Source organism: Ochotona curzoniae, unplaced genomic scaffold, assembly GCF_017591425.1.
Source record: "Ochotona curzoniae isolate NIBS_2020 unplaced genomic scaffold, NIBS_Ocur_1.0 scaffold_2476, whole genome shotgun sequence".
Lineage (NCBI taxonomy): Eukaryota > Metazoa > Chordata > Mammalia > Lagomorpha > Ochotonidae > Ochotona > Ochotona curzoniae.
In genome coordinates this window covers 1021721-1039936 of record NW_024467095.1, presented here as the reverse complement: position 1 = coordinate 1039936, position 18216 = coordinate 1021721, and the positions used below count along the sequence as shown (strand labels likewise).

The following is an 18216-nucleotide window of genomic DNA, read 5'->3' as shown; positions in this document are numbered from 1 at the left end:
TGCAGCCAGCACCCCATATGAGCATCAGTTCTAGTTCCGGCTGCTCCACCTGTCTCCCAGCTCCTACCTAGTGCACCTGGGAAAGCAGCAGAGCATGGTCCAAGTCCTCGGGGTCCTGCACCCACGCGGAGAGACCCAAATGAAACTCCTGGCTTCAGGCTTCAGACCAGCCCAGCCCTGACTGTTTTAGTCATTTGGAAAAGTGAACCAACAAGTAAAGATCTCTCTCTCTCTCCAACTCTGCCTCTCAAATAAGTAACACCCAGCACCCAAAGAAAATCTTGACAGGAAAGAATCTAGAGCAATGTGGGTGATTGGGTTAGTGTTTGAAAAACAAAAAACTAAAAATCTCAGTGCTGAGCTCAACTATGACAGTCTTTCACAGGTACACTTTCCAGGCAAGCAATAAACAACAAGATGTTTGAGTGGATATGAAAATTGCTGCAATGCGTGTAAAAAGAAAGAAACTATCCTGTGCTTCAGAAAAAGCACCAACAGCAGGTGGCAGATTGGCAGCTCTCAGTGAAAGCAAGCACATCCCCGAGGAACGCTCCGGAGACCCGTGTGGCCGGCAGTTGTGGCAGCGCTCAGGGCAGAGGCAGTCCTACTCCGGCTGTGACAGCGGCACCTGTGACCCACTCACAGGATACAGGAGTTTCTGTGCTACCAGCCAACCCCAGTGAAAGCCTCGGGGGTCCATCGACTGAGTGCATTCCTCCAGCTGCCACACAGCCAGCCAGAGCCTGTAGTTTTCAGGGCTGGTAAGCCCAGCACCGAGACAGCAGCAAAAGGACACAGGCCCATCGCCAGAGTCAAGAGAACACCCTCACCTCCTGAAGACTCTGAAGAAAACCAAAACAGGAGAGGATGAAGCAAGTGAGACGACTCCCTGGCTTCGAGTGGGCGTGATAACACAGGGACAACGGAGCAGCTTGATCCAGAGACAAGCACAACTCAATTAGAAACCGTTTAGGGCCCAGCACATTAGCATAGTGGTTAGGGTCCTCGCCTTGCACACGCTGGGATCCCATATGGTCGCTGGTTCTAATTCCTGCTTGTAGCCTGGGAAAGCAGTCAAGGACGGCCCAAATCCTTGGGACCCTGCACCCACTTGGGAGACCTGGAAGAAGTTCCTGGCTCCTGGATTTGGATTGGCGCAGCACCAGCTGTTGCGCTCACTTGGGGAGTGAATCATTGGACAGAAGATCTTCCTTTCTGTCTCTCCTCCTCTCTGTATATCTGACTTTCCACTAAAAACAAATCTTACAAAAAAAAAAAAAAAAAAGCTGGGAGCCTGGCACTCCATCGGAGTCTCCCCGGCCGAGCCCTTGTGCCACCAGGCTGGATCCCAGGTGAGCAATGGCAGGATGCTCATGTCGGAAGTGGAGGGGCCGTGGGTATCCGAGGCAGCGGCTCATGCTCAGCACCTGCCCGCTGGCCAGACGTGGTTCATTGCCTGATGCTGACACATACACAGAGTCCTGTGGGCACAGCTCAACCGGGATCTTACAGCCAAGCTGGGCGTCACTTCACAGGCAAGCAGCGATGGCTCCGGCACAGTGAGCGGTTTGTTCCAAGTCCTCCCAAGTCCTAACTTGGGCTGGGCCCAGTTCTGTTGAACGTAGAGCCCGTAGAGCCCGGTGTCTCCCCAACAAGTTCTCAGTTCTGAGCACCTGCAGTACAGGCCACCCAGACAGCCCTCTCCACTCCCTCCCCAGGGTCCAGGCCTGGAGGGGCCGGTCTCCCAGAGGAGGAGGTCCCAGGAGGCTGAGGCCTGGTGCTCATGTCCCTGGGCCGACGTCCTCTCTCCCTAACACTTCACTGTGGGCTTCTTTCGGTTCCCCTTGGTCACGCGCCTTCCCTTAGCCTCCTCGTCATCGCCCCTCCGCTCGGCTCCAGCATGCCTGCCCCTGTCTCCACTGAGAGCCTGGGACCTCTAAGCACACCTGCAGCCTGGGGCGGGTGCCGGCTGGGCATCACCCCCGCTGCAAGGGGCAAGGGGCTTGGCCACGCAGCTGCTGAGGTTCTGGTGGAGTTGGGAAAGACCAGTCTCCTGTTCCCTGTCCTGCCAGGGGGAACTGGAAGCGGCCTCCTGGGGGCTGGGCGTAGCTTCACTTCCTCTTTGCGTGGGCTTCAGCCCACCCACAAGACAGTAGCAGGAGCCCTGGGGGCGGGGAAGTCTTTGGTCCTGAAAGGACTTGGGTTGTGGCCCCTGCTTCCTCCCGGGACCAGTCTCTGCAGCAGGCCGGCTCACACCACATGCCTGGACAGACACCCCTCCCATTCCCACACACGTGGCAACGTGTCAATGATGTGCGCTGGACCTGCCCAGGGCGGTCCATCCTGGATGCAGGCGAGCTGGACTCAAGCTCAGGGGTTGATCTGGGGCACACAGTCTCTATCCGCTCTGGACCCAGTTCAGAGACTCCAGCAAGGATGGGTGTCCTACCTCTGCCCTGGGCAGGGGGCAGGGAACAGTGTGGAGAGGGGCGGGTGGGGGAATGGGGTGCAGCCGCCCCATCTCTCGGCCCCTGGGAACTGGATGCAGCTACCTGACTGCAAAAGGCAACTCTTTTTGGAGCTTGCTCTACATATATTTTCTTTCTTTCTTTCTTTCTTCTTCTTCTTCTTATTATTATTATCTTAATTGGAAAGGCAGATTTACTGAGAGGAGAGACAGAAAGATCTTCCATCCATCCATCTGCTGGTTCACTCCCCAAGTGGCCCCAGCGGCTGGAGCTGAGCTGATCTGAAGCTAGGCATCAGGCGCTCCTTCCAGGTCTCCATGCAGGTACAGGGTCTCAAGGCTCTGACCATCCTCTACTGCTTTTCCAAGCTACAAGCAGAGTGCTGGATGGGAAATGGAGAAACCAGGATATGAACCGGCGCCCATACGGGATCCTGGTGAGGATTTAGCCACTAGGCTATCATGTTGGGCTTGCACCAGATGTATTTTCTGGTCTGACATAGAACATTCATTTTTCTGTGAAGCAAAACAGACCTGAAGCACATTTTCTCATTTAGTTAGGGCCGCTTTCAGTGACATTACTATTTTGTTTCTAAAGAATGAAATAGGGCCCGGTGCAGTGGCGCAAGTGGTTAAGGTCCTCGCCTTGCACGCCCGGGATCCCATATGGGCGCCAGTTCTATCCCAGCAGCCCCGCTTCCCATCCAGCTCCCTGCCCGTGGCCCGGGAAAGCAGTCGAGGACGGCCCAAAGCTTTGGGACCCTGCACCTGCGTGGGAGACCCGGAAGAGGCTCCTGGCTTCGGATCGGCATAGCATCGGCAGTTGCGCTCACTTGGGGAGTGAATCATCGGACGGAAGATCTTCCTCTCTGTCTCTCCTCTCTGTATATCCGCCTTTCCAATGAAAACATAATAAGGTTAAGTCTTGGGCCTAGTAGTGAGGACAACCCCCTGCCCCATAGAGCGCCTCGTTCCAGGCTGTTACAGCCCAGATGCCAGCTTCCTGTTAACGCACACCCCAGGAGGCAGCAGGTGACAAGTGGGTAATTAGCAAAACCCATGCCACTCTCGCATGGGAGACCTACCCTTCCACCATGCTCCTTACAGACAGGTGGGTGGACCAATGGATGGGACCACTCTCTGCCTCTCAAATTACTTAATAATAATAATGATGATGATGAAAGGGGCCGGCGGGCTGTGGTGCCAGCATCCCTTGCGGGTACTGGCTTGAGCCCTGTTTACTCCACTTCTGATTCAGCTCCCTGCTAATGGCCTTGGGCAATCAGCAGGAGATGACCCAAGTGTTTGTCCCCTGCATCCATGTGGGAGAGCTGGAAGAAGCTCCTGGCTCCCAGCCTCAGAGCAGCCCAGTTCTGGCCTTGTGGACATTTGGGGAGTGAATCAGCCCAGGGAAGATCTCCGTTTTCCTTCTCTGTGTAAGTCTGCCTTTCTTATAAAAATTTTAAAATAAGTCTCTAAGTAAAAATGAGAGGTGAGAGTTTGACTTAGCAGCTTCTACTTTCCACGTGTAGCTGCACTCTGGGCCCCTGCTCTTGTTCATGCAGAACCCTGGAGGCAGCTGCCATGGCTACAGCGGTTTGGTCCCCAACAGAGCATCCACTGAAGGACCTCAGGGGAGTGCCCAGCTCTGCTTCCACCTGACCCAGTCCTGGAGAAACCAGTGAAGGGGTGGAGCTCTCTCTCTCTCTCTTCCTCTCCATATATATATATGCCGGAGTTGGTATATATATTGTCTCTGGCATTGTCTCCATTAAAATTTTTAAAAACAAGAACCTGGATAATAGTTTAGTGGCTAAGTCCTTACCTTGCAAGCGCCGGGATCCCATATGGGCACCGGTTTGTATCCCAGCTGCTCCACTTCATTGTAGCCTGGGAAAGCAGTTGAGAACCCAAAGCCTTGGGACCCTGCACTACGTGGTAGATCTGAAGACGCTCCTATATCCTGGGTTCAGATGATATGATCAGCTCTGGCCTTGTGGCTACTTGGGGAGTGAACCAGTGGGTGGAAGATCTTTGTCTCTGCTTTTCTCCATAAATCTGATCTGCCTTTCCAATAAAAATAAAGAACTTCAAAAAAGTTTTTGTTAAATAAAAATTGCTCTAGGAGATGAACACTCCAAAGCCGGGCGTGGCCCCTGGAGGGGAAGCTGATTTGAGTTGAAATTGGCATAACAGAGGCAAGAACCAGGAGGTAGGCTGCACAGCTCTGGGGGAAGTGGGCGCAGTCTTCCGAGGGAAGGGGCTGTGGAGCCAGAGGGTGGCTAGCAGAGTGGGAGTGAGCCACCCAGGAATGTTCCAGAAGGAACCGGATTCGTGAAGCCGCGGCCTGCAAGCGAGAGAGACCCACTGGTGCTACCCAACAGCTGATGGATGGTGACGGCAGGGTGAGAAGGGAGGCGCGGGGCAGGCGCGGGGCAGGCGCGGGGCTGCAGAGCTCTGGGGCGTAGCCGTAGGATGCCCGGGAGGGGCTTGGGACGTGAGTCACTTGAGGGGGCCCTGAGGTTGAGAAAGGTCCACGGCTTCGCTGCACTGGGGCGAGGCCCCACCCTGGGGCGCGGGAGGGGACTGCGGTAGGGCGGGGGTTGGTAGGCTGCCCCCCACCATCTAGTCGACTGGGTACGTGTGGCGCCCCCTGGGAGGGTGCGGACTTGGGGGTGGGCGAAGCCCCACTCTGCACGGGAGCGAGATCGGGGAGCTGTCGAAGGGCGATTCTCTGGTTCCCCGATTACGGGAAACCGGGGATCCGCCCAGGCTGGCGCGCTGGGCCTGGCGCCCCCTGTCCTTGTTGAGCCCCGGCGCAGGGCAGAGGGGCTGGGCGCGGGGCGCGGGTGGCCCGGCGGGGCGGGGCGCGCCAGGCTCCCCGAGGCCCGGGCAGCAGCGGCCGGGGGCGGGGGCGGCGCGACGCGGAAGTGCAGGGCCGGCTGGCCGCCCGGCGGAGGCGCAGCCAGCTCCCGGAGGGCGCCCGCTCGCCCCGCGCTCCCGGGCGCAGCCACGCGGGAACCCGGTTCGCAGGTGGGTCGCGGCCACCGGGCCACCTTCTCTGCGCTCCGGGTCGGAGGAGTGGGGTTTGGGCTCTGCCAGCTCCCGCACCAGTCTGGTCTTCCCCCGTCCCCACCCCCACTCTCGGGGGCACCTGTTGGCCGCAGGCAGGCGCGGGTCCGAGCCCAGCTCCGGTGGGCGCCCGCTGTGGGGGCGTGCGGCTCGCCGGCCCCTAGAACCGTTTCCGTCGCCCTCCCAGGCTCGGATGATCTCGGGGTACAGGGCACCTGGAGCAATCCCCGAGGCCGGATGGGCAGCAGCGTCCGCGCCTCTTTCCCTTGGCGGTGACGAGCGGGGAGGCCGGCTGGAGTGGCCGAGGGAGGAGCGAGGCCCCGATCACCCCACCTTTTCCCTGGTGGGGTGCTCCCCACCTGTGTCCCTCGGTCTCCCTGCATGCTTTCAGAGGAGGGGGCTCAGATCCTCCCCGGATCTTAAGGTCAGGGTGGGAACTTCTAGAAACAGAGGATCGGGTGGCGATGACCCTCGTAGCAGCCGGGGAAGGATGGGGGCGCGAGGCTTCGTGGAATGGGATTCCCAAGGCCAGGCCCCCTAAGTTTAAGAAGGAAGCGAGTTTCAAAGTGGACGAAAAGTAAGACCAGCGTGGGGCGGTGCGGGGGCGGCAAGGTCTCAGGACCTGCACCTGCTGCCGAGCCCGCATCTCGGCCGCTGGAGGGACGTGGGCAGGATTCTGGGGTGCCGTGGGGACTTTCCTGGCTCCAGCGGAGCGCGGTAAGGCGGGGAAGGCCCCAGCTGGAGGGGCGGGCTCGAGGCAGCCTCTCGCCACCAAGCCTGGGTGAGGACCAGCCAATTGGGCCGGGAAGATGGAGGAAGCTAGCGAGGGGGTCCCCCCAAAAGGGGTTCCTTCTCTTCGCTACCTGGCATGGGGGCACCAGGAAAGCTCTGGAGATCGTTTTTCCTCTGAAGGCCCACCTTCGGGGTTTCCCCGGCTATCGTCCGGCCTCCCCCTCCCCTGCCCGGGGAGGACACCGAGCGAGACGCTCTTTCCTGCCGCACCAGCTGCTCCGTAGCCTCGGCCGGTCTGGACTCCGGGTCGGGCCCAGGTGTGTCAGCTCACCTGGAGGGGGCGGGACTTGGGGCGGCGCCCGTGGTAGGGATCCCGGCAGCTGTGCTTGGCCCGGCGCTGGGAGGCACACTTTGGGCCGGGGGACCCACCTGTGCGTTTCCTCTGCGCCCCTCCCTCCTCAACGCCTGGTGAGTCAGGCTTCTTGCCTGTCAGTCCATATGTCTGGTCGCTTTCGTTTCCCCTGCTGGCTGGGCGGAGGCTGTATAGAAAAGGGAAGTGTTAAGGCACCAGGGTAGGCCTGCAGCTCGCCCACCCGCCCTGCCTGGTCTTGCCGGGTGCTGAGCTAGGTACTGCTCTGTAGACCAGAGGCCCTTGGAGGCTGACTCCTGCGCCTGGAGGGGGCACATGGTAGCTGTACCCCCAAAAAGTTACTGGGATGGGAACGTTAGGAGCCAACTGACCTCTGTTCCTCATTTGCTGAGTGACAGTTTCCACTTGCAGGCTAGGTCAGGTAGCAGCTCAGTCCTTGCAGTTTTTGACCTTGAGGTCCCAGGGTTAATCAAGGGCCACAGGCTTGGGTGGGGGTGGAGAGGGTGCCCCGCTGTGAAGGGTTTCAGGTTCCTTGTCTGGAGAAGGAGTGGCCTCTGGAGGGGGAAGGTGGGGGCGGCATGTGGCCAGCCAGGTGGGCTCCGAATTTGGACCTAGTCTTCCTTACTTCTGTAGCTGTGGGCAGCACGGACCTTCCCCGTCCCCCAGTGAGCACGAGCAGCATCCCAGGTGCAGTGGGAGCAGAAGTTGGGGGAACCGCAGCACCTTGTGGAGAAAAGTTGTAGCTGAATGAAACCGAATGAGCTGATGAAATTACCCTAAAAAATGTTCAGAAAGAAGGAAGCTTCAGCCCCAAGGGAAACTGAGGCAGGAAGGAAACTCTTGAGAGCTGGGCGCGCGGGCCCTCCTTCTGTTCCATGCTGTGTTTGTGCTCCGCTTTCTGGAAGTGTAGGAAGCAGACTGGGAGGAGCTGGGCGGATGGTGGGTGTGAAATGTCAGCCCACCCATGCCTGGGGTCCTGTGCTCACTGCTTTGGGCCACCCTGGCTGGAGAAATGAACCCAGCCTGTGAAGTGAGGACAGCTCACTAGTGCAGAGGTGGCGAGTAAGATCAGCCTAGGCCTCGGCTTGCGGTTAGGATAAAGGACCAGAGATGGGGGAGGCCTTGTAAATCTCTTCCTACCTTCTCCTTTCGCCCCCACCCTCCTGCCCCCACCAATTTGGTGACCCTGTGAGGGGCAAACTGCTGGTTACAGAAGAGAACTGGCCTGTACAACCGCTAGGCAGTCTGGACAGGCTGCTCCTGGACCTCCCCCTGTACTTGCTGCGTACACCTGCTGACACTGCCCCACCCTTGCTTTGCCCTGCAGTCCCCTTGGCCATGAACCAGCCGGCCCCCGGGGCTCCCCAGCCACCCCGCCGCGTGCGACTCAAGCCCTGGCTGGTGGCCCAGGTGAACAGTTGCCAGTACCCAGGGCTGCAGTGGGTCAACGGGGAAAGGAAATTCTTCTACATCCCCTGGCGTCATGCCACCCGGCACGGTCCCAGCCAAGACGGCGACAACACCATCTTCAAGGTAAGCCATAGGCCATAGCACTGCCTGGATGTCCTAGGTTCTCCTTGCTGGAAGAGGGAGGCAACAGGTGCACACACACTTGCTCTCCCAAACTGATGACATGGGCATAGCCACAGGGTCAGCCATGCTCATCCGCAGCCCAGAGCAAGGCAGGGCTGCTCTCCTCCTACAGACCGCTGTCTTCTCTTTCTGCTTCATTTAAAAGACAAAATTTAAAGAGAAGAGGTGGTGACCTAGCGGCTAAATCCTTGCAGAGGAATCTCTGTTGCTTTGAATTTCAAAAAAAATACAGCTTTTTTTTTTTTTAAGGAAATTAGTTGCTGGGTCAAAGAGAATGTTTACTTTTAATTAAAATAGAAAGGATTTATTTATTTTGAAAGGTAGACAGAAAAACAGACAAAGAGAGATCTATTTGTTAGTTACTCTCCCAGTGGTCACAATGGCCAGGGCCAGGCTGGGCCAACACCAGGAGCGGCAGTTTTTTCTAGGCCTTCTGCATGGATTCAGGAACATCAGCAGAGACCAGGATCAGAAGCGGAGCTGCTGGGACTGGCACTGCAAGTGGTGACTTGACCCACTGTGCTGTAATGCCATCCCTAAGAGTGTTTATTTACTTATTTATTTATGTTTGAGTAGCGTGTCAAGCCACAGCTTGCAACATCAGCATGCCACATTAGCACGGATCTGCATCCTGGCTGCTCTGCCTCCCACCCAAGCCCTGCCAATGCACCGGGAAGGCTGCAGATGATGGCCCAAATACTTGAGTTCATTGCATCCACATGGGAAATCAATGTTCAGAGTTCCAGGATCCTGCCTTGACCCAGATCTGGATATTGTAGCCATTTGGATAATTAATTAGTGGATGAAAGAGCTTTTTCTGTCCCACTGCCCCTTCTGCATTACTCTATCTTTTAAATAAAGGAAATCTTTTTTTTTAAAGAGTTATTTTATTTTATTTCAATGGAAAGGCAGATTTAAAAAGAGAAGGAGAGACAGAGAGAAAGATCTTCCATCCACTGGCAGAGTGTTTAAGACTTTGAGAGGGAGTGGGCATTTGGCTCTAGTGGTTCAGATAAACACATCCCATTTTACAATATCCACATTTGGTACCTGTGTTGGCTTTTGATTTCAGCTTCCCGCTAAAACAGACACTGGGTATCAGTAGTGAAAACAAATATATATACAGAGGTCTCTGGGTTTTTGTTTGTTTGTGTGATTTATTTGAAAGTCAAACTCATACAGAAAAATCTTCTGTCTGCTGGACGCAGCAGCCAGGGTAGGCCAGACCAAAGCCAGGAGCCAGGGGCTTCTGCCACATGGTTGGCAGGGGTCCAGGCAGGTTAGGCCATCCTGTGCTGCTCTTCCCAGGCTGGGATCGGAATCAGGCCCAGATGCGATACCAGCGTTGTAGGCGATAGCTTTACTCGTGCGACAGTACCAGACCCAGGTTGTTTTTTTTCTTTTTCTTTTTCCTTCTTTATTCTATTTGAGGAAGAACACTCCCTCCCCCATATCTGCTAGTTCACTGGCAGGGACAGAGACTATGAGAGATTGAGACACATCCTCTGTCTGCGGTTTCACTCCCCAAATGACTGCAATGGCCAGAGCTGAGCTGATCTGAAACCAGGATCCAGGACCTCCTTCTGGGTCTCCCACACGGGTGCAGAGTCCCAAAGACTTAGGCCGTCCTCAACTGCTTTCCCGGGCCACAGGCAGGGAGCTGGACTGCTCCACTGAAGCCCACATGGAATGCTGGCATCATAGGCAGAGGATTAGCCTGCAAAGTCACTGTATCCTCCAAACCTTTTAAAAATATTTATTTTTATTTGAGAGGCAGATTTACAGAGAAGAAGTGCTAGTTCACTTTGCAAATGCCTGCAATAACCAGCCCTGGGGGCAAGGCTGAGCCCAGGAGACTGAAGCTCCATCCAGGTCTCCCATGTGGATGGCAGGAATCCAAAGACTGGGGCATCACTGCTGCTTCCCAAGGTCTGGAATAAAGGGCCAGGAGCCAGAGCCAGTGTCAGACTCAGATGTGGGGCTCCAGTCTGCTAACCGTCGTCTCAGCTACCAGGCCAAAGACCAAAGACCCTTACCTAAACAGCCAGATTTATAGAGGAGAGTCAGAGGGAAAGATCTTATGTCTGCTGGTTCACTCCTCAAGTGGCCGCAACAGCCAGAGCTGAGCCAATCTGAAGCCAGGGGCCAGGAGCTTCTTCTGGATTTCCCATGAGGGTGCAGAGTCCCAAGGCTTTGGGTCGTCCTCCATTGCTTTCCCAAGCCACAGGCAGGGAGCTGGAAGGGAAGCGGAGCAGTTGAGATACAAACTGGCACCCATATGGGATCCCGGCACATGCAAGCTGAGGATTTAATCACGGAGCCACTGTGCAGGGCCCAACAACTTAACTTTTAATTTCATTGTCCATGAACTTTTCAAATCCCTGTTCACTCAAATGCTTATCCTTTCCCACTGTCCAGCAAAGGGTAGATACATACACTTCATACTTGTTGAAGACTGTCACATGTCAGTATATAAGAAGCTCTATCTATCTATTTATCTATCTATTTGCTGCCCCTATTCAATTTATGGGCTGGCCATAATTTAGCCAGCTCCTTGTTAATGGATGTTGGTTCCTCAGAATCTTCTGCTTTGAAAATAGTGCTGTACTAACTGAATAACCTGGTGTGTGAAAAATTCTAGAACCTGCAGGATAAATGACTTTGATTTACAGAGTTTGCTAAATATGTGACAGGCAATGTTAGCAAGAGATATACAGAGATCTTTTATCTGCTTTACTCCCCAAGTGCCCACAACTGTCCAGGGTAGGACAGGCCAGGCCAGGAGCCAGGAACTCCAGCTGGGGTTTGGGTATGGGTGCCAAGTCCTTGGACCAATGCTTGTTGCTTCCTACCAGGCACATTCATAAAAGTAGGGCTGGGAGCAGAGGTGGCACTCAATCCTGGCATGCAGGGATCCTAGGCAGTGCTTTCACCACTGTGCCACGGTGCCCACCCCAGTAAGGTACATTTCTAGACATCCAATTGCTGGGTTAAAGGATAGAAATGTGTAATTCTGACATCAATAATTGCCATCCAATACTGTAGCACAGCAGGCTAAGGCACTGCCTATAACACCAGCATCCCACGTAGGAGTACTGGCTCCAGTGCTGGCCATTCTTCCCCAGCCGCCTGGCTGCCTGCCTGCGCGGAAAGCAGAAGGTGGCCCAAGTCCTTTGGTCCCTGCCACACATGTGGGAGCCTCCGGTGCAGTCCCACGTTCCTGGCTTTAAGCTGACCCAGCCATAGTCATGTGGCTATTTGAGGAGTGAACCAGCTGGAGGAAGTTCTCTCACTCTTTCAGATAAATAAATCTTTAAAAACTAAACAAAGTCATAATACTAGCGGTTCAGGTGTCTGGAACCTGTCCAGGGTGCAGGCACAGCTCCATGTGCTTGGTGGGTATCAGCCTCTGTGTCTTAACTGCCACCCTGCAAGTGGGTGCTGTGGAGTAGAAACTGAAGCAGAGAGAGACCAAATACTTGACCTGGCACGCAGCAGGGGCCCACAGCTACCTGCTGTCTGGCTGGAGAGAAGTAACATCAGGTTACCAGCTACTTACCAGGCCCTGGGGCCCAAAGCTCATGGCAACAGCACCCACCCCCTGCCCTGCCCAGCCCAGGTGGCAGGTGCAAGGGATGGTTTTGGTGGAGCCAGTTCCTTGTGGTCTGTCAGCTGTCCGCTCCTCCTGCTCTAGGCCTGGGCCAGGGAGACAGGGAAGTACACCGAGGGCGTGGATGAAGCCGACCCGGCCAAGTGGAAAGCCAACCTGCGCTGCGCCCTCAACAAGAGTCGCGACTTCCGCCTCATCTACGACGGGCCCCGGGATATGCCGCCTCAGCCCTACAAGATCTACGAGGTCTGCTCCAACGGCCCCACTGCCACGGGTATGCCCAGCCCTGGGGGCATCACCTGGGAGGCCGTGCGTTGCTCTGGAGTCACAGCACATAAACACGAGTGGCTTTGCAGTGGAATCCAGTCCCCAGCTCCTGCCTCTGTCACTGTCAGCTTGGTTCTGGGGTCTCCCTGGCTAGCTGTGCCCTGTCTGAGTCCTGCCATCAGGCAACTTTGCCAAGAGCAGGAACTACAGGCAGCCTCAGGCTGTCCACTGACACCCCTCCTGTCCTGCCCTGTTGTGCAGAGTCGCAGCCCACTGAGGATTACTATGGTGTGCCAGAGGAAGAGGAGGAGGAAGAAGAAGAGGTGAGCATGGGCTGGGCAGGGAGGCAGGGGCTGCTGCAACCCACCCTGCTTTAGCACCTAGCCTAGCTGAGGTTAGGCGTGGCAGGCTGCTGTGCCTGCAGAAAGCAGGGGGTGGAGAATGAAGCCCTGGGTGCTTTCAGGACCTGCCTGGAGGTGGCAGAGGCAGGACCAGAGGGAGGCAAAGTCTTCCTTGAGCAGGCAGGCTGGGGGAGTTGCCTTGCGCTTCCCTTTTCTCCGGTCTGACCCCTGCCTCCTCCTTGCCTAGCCTGCCCAGCAGCTCCAGATGATGTTACCAAACCTGAGCATCACAGGTGAGCTGGGGTGGGAGTCTGCCCACAGGGGGAGCTACAGGTGCCTAGGGTGGTGGGGAGAGGGTGGACTGATCCCTGGGATGCAGATCTGAGAGCAGGCATTCACAGCGCTGTCCGTTCCTCCTCCTGCAGAAGCAGTGGGGCCTGCCCCTACGGTGACCCCCTACTCTTTACCCACGGGTATCACCGTGCCACCTGTGCTGCCAGGCCCACCTGCCTCGGACCCCAACCTCCTGGCCCCGCCACCTGGCAGTGCACCTGGCTTCCCTCAGGAGCTGCATCAGCTGCTGCCGGAGGTGCAGCCAGGGCCCCTGCCCAACAGCCTGCCACCTGCAGGTGAACAGTTTGTGCCTGATCTGCTCATCAGCCCTCACATGCTGCCCTGTAAGGCTCTGGGGAGGGATGGGGGCTGGAAGCTGGGGGAGGGATGAGACAGCTGGTCATGCCAGCCTCTGTGGATGGGGGTGGCAGAGCTGATTGGTGGGAACCCTGCCCCTGCAGTGACCGACCTGGAGATCAAGTTCCAGTATCGGGGGCAGCCGCCCCGTGCCCTCACCGTCAGCAACCCGCATGGCTGCCGGCTCTTCTATAGCCAGCTAGAGGCCACCCAGGAGCAGGTGGAGCTCTTTGGGCCCGTGAGCCTAGAGCAGGTGCGCTTCCCCAGTCCTGAGGACATCCCCAGCGACAAGCAGCGCTACTACACCAACCAGCTGCTGGACGTGCTGGACCGCGGACTCATCCTGCAGTTGCAGGGCCAGGACCTGTATGCCATCCGCCTGTGCCAGTGCAAGGTGTTCTGGAGTGGGCCCTGTGCCATGGCCCATGGCTCGCACCCTAACCCCATCCAGCGGGAGGTCCGTACCAAGCTCTTCAGCCTGGAGCACTTCCTCAATGGTGAGCAGGTGCCCTGCTGGTGGCCTCATCTGCTTTGTATGAGCACGGTTCTGCCTTCTAACCAGGACATCTTGCTCTCCACGCAGAGCTCATCCTGTTCCAGAAGGGCCAGACTGACGCCCCACCACCCTTTGAGATCTTCTTCTGTTTTGGGGAGGAGTGGCCTGACCGCAAGCCCAGAGAGAAGAAGCTCATTACTGTACAGGTACATTCCCGCCCCACCACCTCTGTCCTCTGGCCCCAGCAGGGCAGGGGAGGAAGCTGGTGTGGTGGTCAAGGGCGCTGGGGCTGGAGGAGGTGGGTGGTCCCTGTCTGAGGTGGCTGTCCTGGGTCCATTGTCAGCTCCTGCCATGCGTTTTCTCCCCAATGGCAGGTGGTGCCAGTGGCAGCTCGGTTGCTGCTGGAGATGTTCTCCGGTGAGCTCTCTTGGTCGGCAGATAGCATCCGACTGCAGATCTCCAACCCAGACCTCAAAGACTGCATGGTGGCACAGTTCAAGGAGCTCCACCGTCTTTGGCAGGCTCAGCAGCGGGCACAGCCTGTGGACCCGGCCCCTGCTGGGGCTTCTGGCCTGGCTACTGGCCCAGCTCCCTGGCCCATGCACCCAGTTGGCATGCAGTAACAAGGCCTGCTGCGTGACTGTGTGAACGGATGGGCAGAAGCTGGCCGCTGCAAGGGTCTTCCCCCTGGGTCTCCTGGAAGGGATTTGAGGAGACAGCCAGCTCTGGATCTTTCTGCAGGCTTTGCTCGGAGGGCTCTCAGGCCCGCATGTCCTGTGCTTGCACTTGCCTATCCAGCCACAGGCCAGCGAGGAGCGGCAGGGTGGGCCAGCCTTGAGGTATGGCCCCTTTTCTTCAAGTTTAAAGGAGTCAAGGAGTAATGAGGGCCAGGTTCATTCCTTTGCAGCACCCCCTCCCCACGGATTCGGGGGGGATTCCCTGGTCAGAACTGTCCTTCCTTGCTGCTCTCCCTCCCAGGATGGGTCTTGGCAATCAGACCACACAGGACACTCAGGGCTGGCAGTGGGCCTGCTTCTGGGGACTCCCAAGTGCAGGGGGTAGGAAGCTGCATTTTTATTTTTGGAATAAATGTGCAAAACAGACCTGCCTGCTTTCCTTTGGTTTTCCAGTGCCAGTCGCTCTTCTGCCAGATCTAGATGGTCCATCTTTTCTGTTCAAACTTTCATCTGCCTCATTATTTGGAAACAAATCTTAAACATATTTCATGTATAAATAGCATCTGTTGGTTTACTCCCCAAGTGAATGCAACAGCCGGAGCTGAGCTAATCCAAAGCCAGGAAGCAGGAGCTTCTTGTAGGTTTCCCATGCAGGTGCAGGGTCCTAAGGTGCTTTCCCAGGCCACAAGCAGGGAAGATGGGAAGTGGAGCAGCGAGGACATGAACCGGTGTCCACATGGGATGCTGATGTTGGCAAGGTGAGGCTTTAGCCACTGAGCCATCAAACCAGGTCTCAGGCCCTGTATGTTTCAACTGTGTTTCTCTATTACCCTTTTCTTGTTCCCAAAGTGTCTCAGATAGCCCTGGCCAGGAGCTCACCATGTTTTTGGACAGGCTCTGATGACTTGTTCCTGACGCTGTTGAGGCTCTGGAGCTGTGCTGGCCAGCTGCTTTCCCAAACATGCAGCAACCGTGTTTATCTGATGCTTCTTGTGCTAGACTTGGGAAGGCTCACCATCTCATGTCAGGGGCACACACTACCAACATGACCTCTGCTGTTGACCTCACTCCTGTTTATCAAAGAGCAGTTCTCCCCAGCTCCTGCTTTGCTTCTCTCTATTGTCCACTGATATGGCAGTTTCAGAATTGTTAACTTTTACCCCAACCCTAAACTGAGTAGATACAAGAGTACAGGACTTTTCACTCATCCACAAGGACCAGCACCTTTCCTCCCATCTGACCTTGGCAGTTTCTTCTTGACACAGAAATTAGTCATCTCTGCTCTCAGACTTGCTGTCGTAAGTAGAGGGCCAGGCTCTCAGAGAACTGACACATTCCCAGAGACAATGAGCTGCAGCTTTCCAGGGGGATGCTCTCCCTCCTCCGGTTCACTTCTTGACTGGTTTTATCCCCGAACACACTTGAATTTATAATCTGACTCAGATGAACTCCTGGAACTTTCTGAGCGCTCTTGGAGTTTCAATTGCCCCTGAAAAGCCTGGTTGGGTTTCTAGTTGCCTTCCGATGATTTCAAAATTTATGTATTTGAAAAGCAAAGTTACAGGAAGACAGACTGGCTTCCTATCTACTGTTCACTCCCCAGCTGGCCACAACAGAGCTGGGCAGGTTCGAAGCTAGCTTTGTCTGGATCTTCCGTGTGGGTGACAGGGACCCAAGCACCTGGGCCATCGTCTGCTACTTTTCCAGACGCAACAGCAGGGAGCTGGATGGGAAGCGGAGCAGCCAGGACTCAAACTGGTGCTAGCACTGGATGGCAGTTACCCACTTAATTTCTTAAAAAGGAACACAAAATTTCTGGCAGTCTTTTCCACAGAGGACCATCTAAGGGACAGACATAACAAATCCCTGGGATAGGGGCGTGTTGCAGTTCATGGCTCCATAACCAGGCTAAGCTTCCACTAGCAATGATATTCTTGTGCTGCAGACTTGTGCAGCTGTTAATCCACAGAACACTGAACCCATGGCCAGGGGGATGACACATGTTGCCAGCACCCAGTGGCTGGGGGGCTTTAGAGTCGCAAACCCCACCGTGCAGGGGTGCTAAGTGCCACTGCTAAGAGGCCGGGCCAGCCTGAGCCACCTCACAGCTCCGGCCAAAGAATGCAAGCACAAATGAAGAAACACGAATTTAATTTTAAAAATTTATTGTTATTTCCTTTTAGTCGTTGCTGTTGGTTTGTTCTCAAGAAGACTCCAACACCAGACAAAACAGTGTCTGTGTATCTGAGGGCACGGGGCTCTATTTGGGGCTCCCTCTTCAGTCAAACCCCACCCCAAGAAGGTAATCCATTGCCACACAATTTTGAATATAGCTAGCCCTGTAAACACTTTTTTATCTCCACACTCCCACCCTCATCTTTTTTCTATCTCATGTCTGTGGGTGAATAATTCACTGAGGGGTAAAAAAAATCCTTAAAAACAAAATCCTAAAGATGTGAACACACATTATACCCTGCCCCTCCCTGCGTGACCTATTCCCTCTGCAAGAGTGGGGACAACCTCGTGTGGCCTGGAGGTGGAGTCACCAACACAAATGCTGATGCTGCAGGCCCCGAGTGTCCCTGACATGACCATGATCTAAAGCAGGACAGGTTCCTTGTCTGGAAAACTCTAAAGGTAAGACGCAACAGCTGGAACAAGGGCTGAGGGGCAGAGAAAGAACAAAACGAGAGACAGCCCTAAGAGATGACCCTGATTTCATTCACTGGCTCCCACGTCTGCCCTAGGCGGATGTGCTGCAGATGGCGTGTGCTCTGCCTGTGTGTGCACGTGCATGGCATGTGTCTGTGTGTGCATGCCTGTGTCACTTGCTTCCAGGCCAATGTTTCAGTTCAGTTTTCCTTTTTTTTTTTTTTTTTATTTTCTTAAAATCATTTCTCCTTTAGAGACAAGTTCACTAGGAAACCAGCTCCCCTCCCACCTTGCTGGACAGGTTGCAGCCATCTCTTTATAAACCGTGCTGATTTTCCCTCGCAACCCCTCACAGGACCTCCTCGGGGTGGCTCGGCAGGCTCGAGTCGCTCCCAGTCCGGCGAAGGTCCCTCTGCCACGATGGAGGGTTCTGATTGTGGGACACAGTCTGGTTTTTGTTTTCTTCCTGTCTTCTAATAAAAAAGACATTCCTGAAAAAGAGGAAGCCCATCAACAGGCACGCTCCAGACCACAGCGGCCTCCTCCTACCGCCAGCTCCAGCAGCAGTTCTAGCCCTCACCTCCCAATGCGGCAGTGTGCAGTTATCAGGGTGTGGGGTAAGATTTCCTTCTGAAGGATTTTTTTTTTTTTTTTAATTTACACGAAAGGGAGAGACTGAGAATCTTTCATTACTGGTTCACTCCCCAACTGGCCTCCGTGGTTGGAGCTGAGTCAGGCGGATCTCCCAGCAGGAGGCAGCGCCCCAGACACTAGGGGTTCCTTTCCCAGAGTCATGAGCAGGGAGCTGGACTGAGAGAGGAACAGGCAGGACTTGAACCCGCACTCCAGTATGTTTGGGATGCTGAGATTACAGCCAGTGGGTTTAATCTGCTGCACCACTATATTAGTCCCAAAATTTTATTGTGTAAGATGTGCCTCCTTAGAAAAGTGTGAGACTGAAGAGCACTGCAGGCCCAAGAGCAAGGACGCCGGCACCAGGTCCCCACGCCAGGCAGACTGTCAGCCAGAGCCTAGATGCGTGTGATAATTAAGCCTGAGAACCGTATGAGGATTATCTCTGTTAACACATGACAACTAGTAACACTTCCACGTTAGCTGCGAGCAGCCGCGAGCATCCACTGCTGTCCCTCAGCGCAAGGAAGTATATCATTGGCCACTCCGGACCCTGCCAGAGCTCAAGATCTGAAACCTTACTCCTTCAAGAAGTGACCTGTGCTGGGGCAGGACA

The 18216-nt window shown here is 55.4% G+C and overlaps 2 protein-coding genes across 5 annotated transcripts in view; one reads left to right on the top strand and one right to left on the bottom strand.

Annotated features, from left to right (window-relative positions):
* The first annotated feature begins 4657 nt into the window (after nucleotides 1-4657).
* IRF5 (interferon regulatory factor 5) lies at nucleotides 4658-14509 on the top strand. 3 transcript variants are annotated; one of them, XM_041002439.1, is made up of 9 exons: nucleotides 4658-4679; nucleotides 7969-8174; nucleotides 11929-12118; nucleotides 12373-12434; nucleotides 12700-12745; nucleotides 12878-13129; nucleotides 13247-13639; nucleotides 13726-13844; nucleotides 14013-14509. In XM_041002439.1, the coding sequence occupies exons 2-9, from the start codon at nucleotides 7980-7982 to the stop codon at nucleotides 14259-14261; spliced, it is 1506 nt and encodes a 501-aa protein (XP_040858373.1). In that variant the 5' UTR covers nucleotides 4658-4679; nucleotides 7969-7979; the 3' UTR covers nucleotides 14262-14509. The 3 variants fall into 3 exon arrangements, with proteins under 3 accessions (XP_040858373.1, XP_040858371.1, XP_040858372.1); XM_041002437.1 differs by lacking the exon at nucleotides 4658-4679 and adding an exon at nucleotides 4687-4872; XM_041002438.1 differs by lacking the exon at nucleotides 4658-4679 and adding an exon at nucleotides 5425-5500.
* A 2657-nt stretch (nucleotides 14510-17166) lies between these two features.
* Nucleotides 17167-18216, bottom strand: part of TNPO3 (transportin 3) — a 69494-nt gene continuing 68444 nt past the window's right edge. For both annotated transcript variants that reach the window (XM_041002435.1, XM_041002436.1), the window contains one exon: nucleotides 17167-17458. The gene's annotated coding sequence lies outside the window, so the exon portion shown is untranslated. The remainder of the gene's footprint in view (nucleotides 17459-18216) is intronic.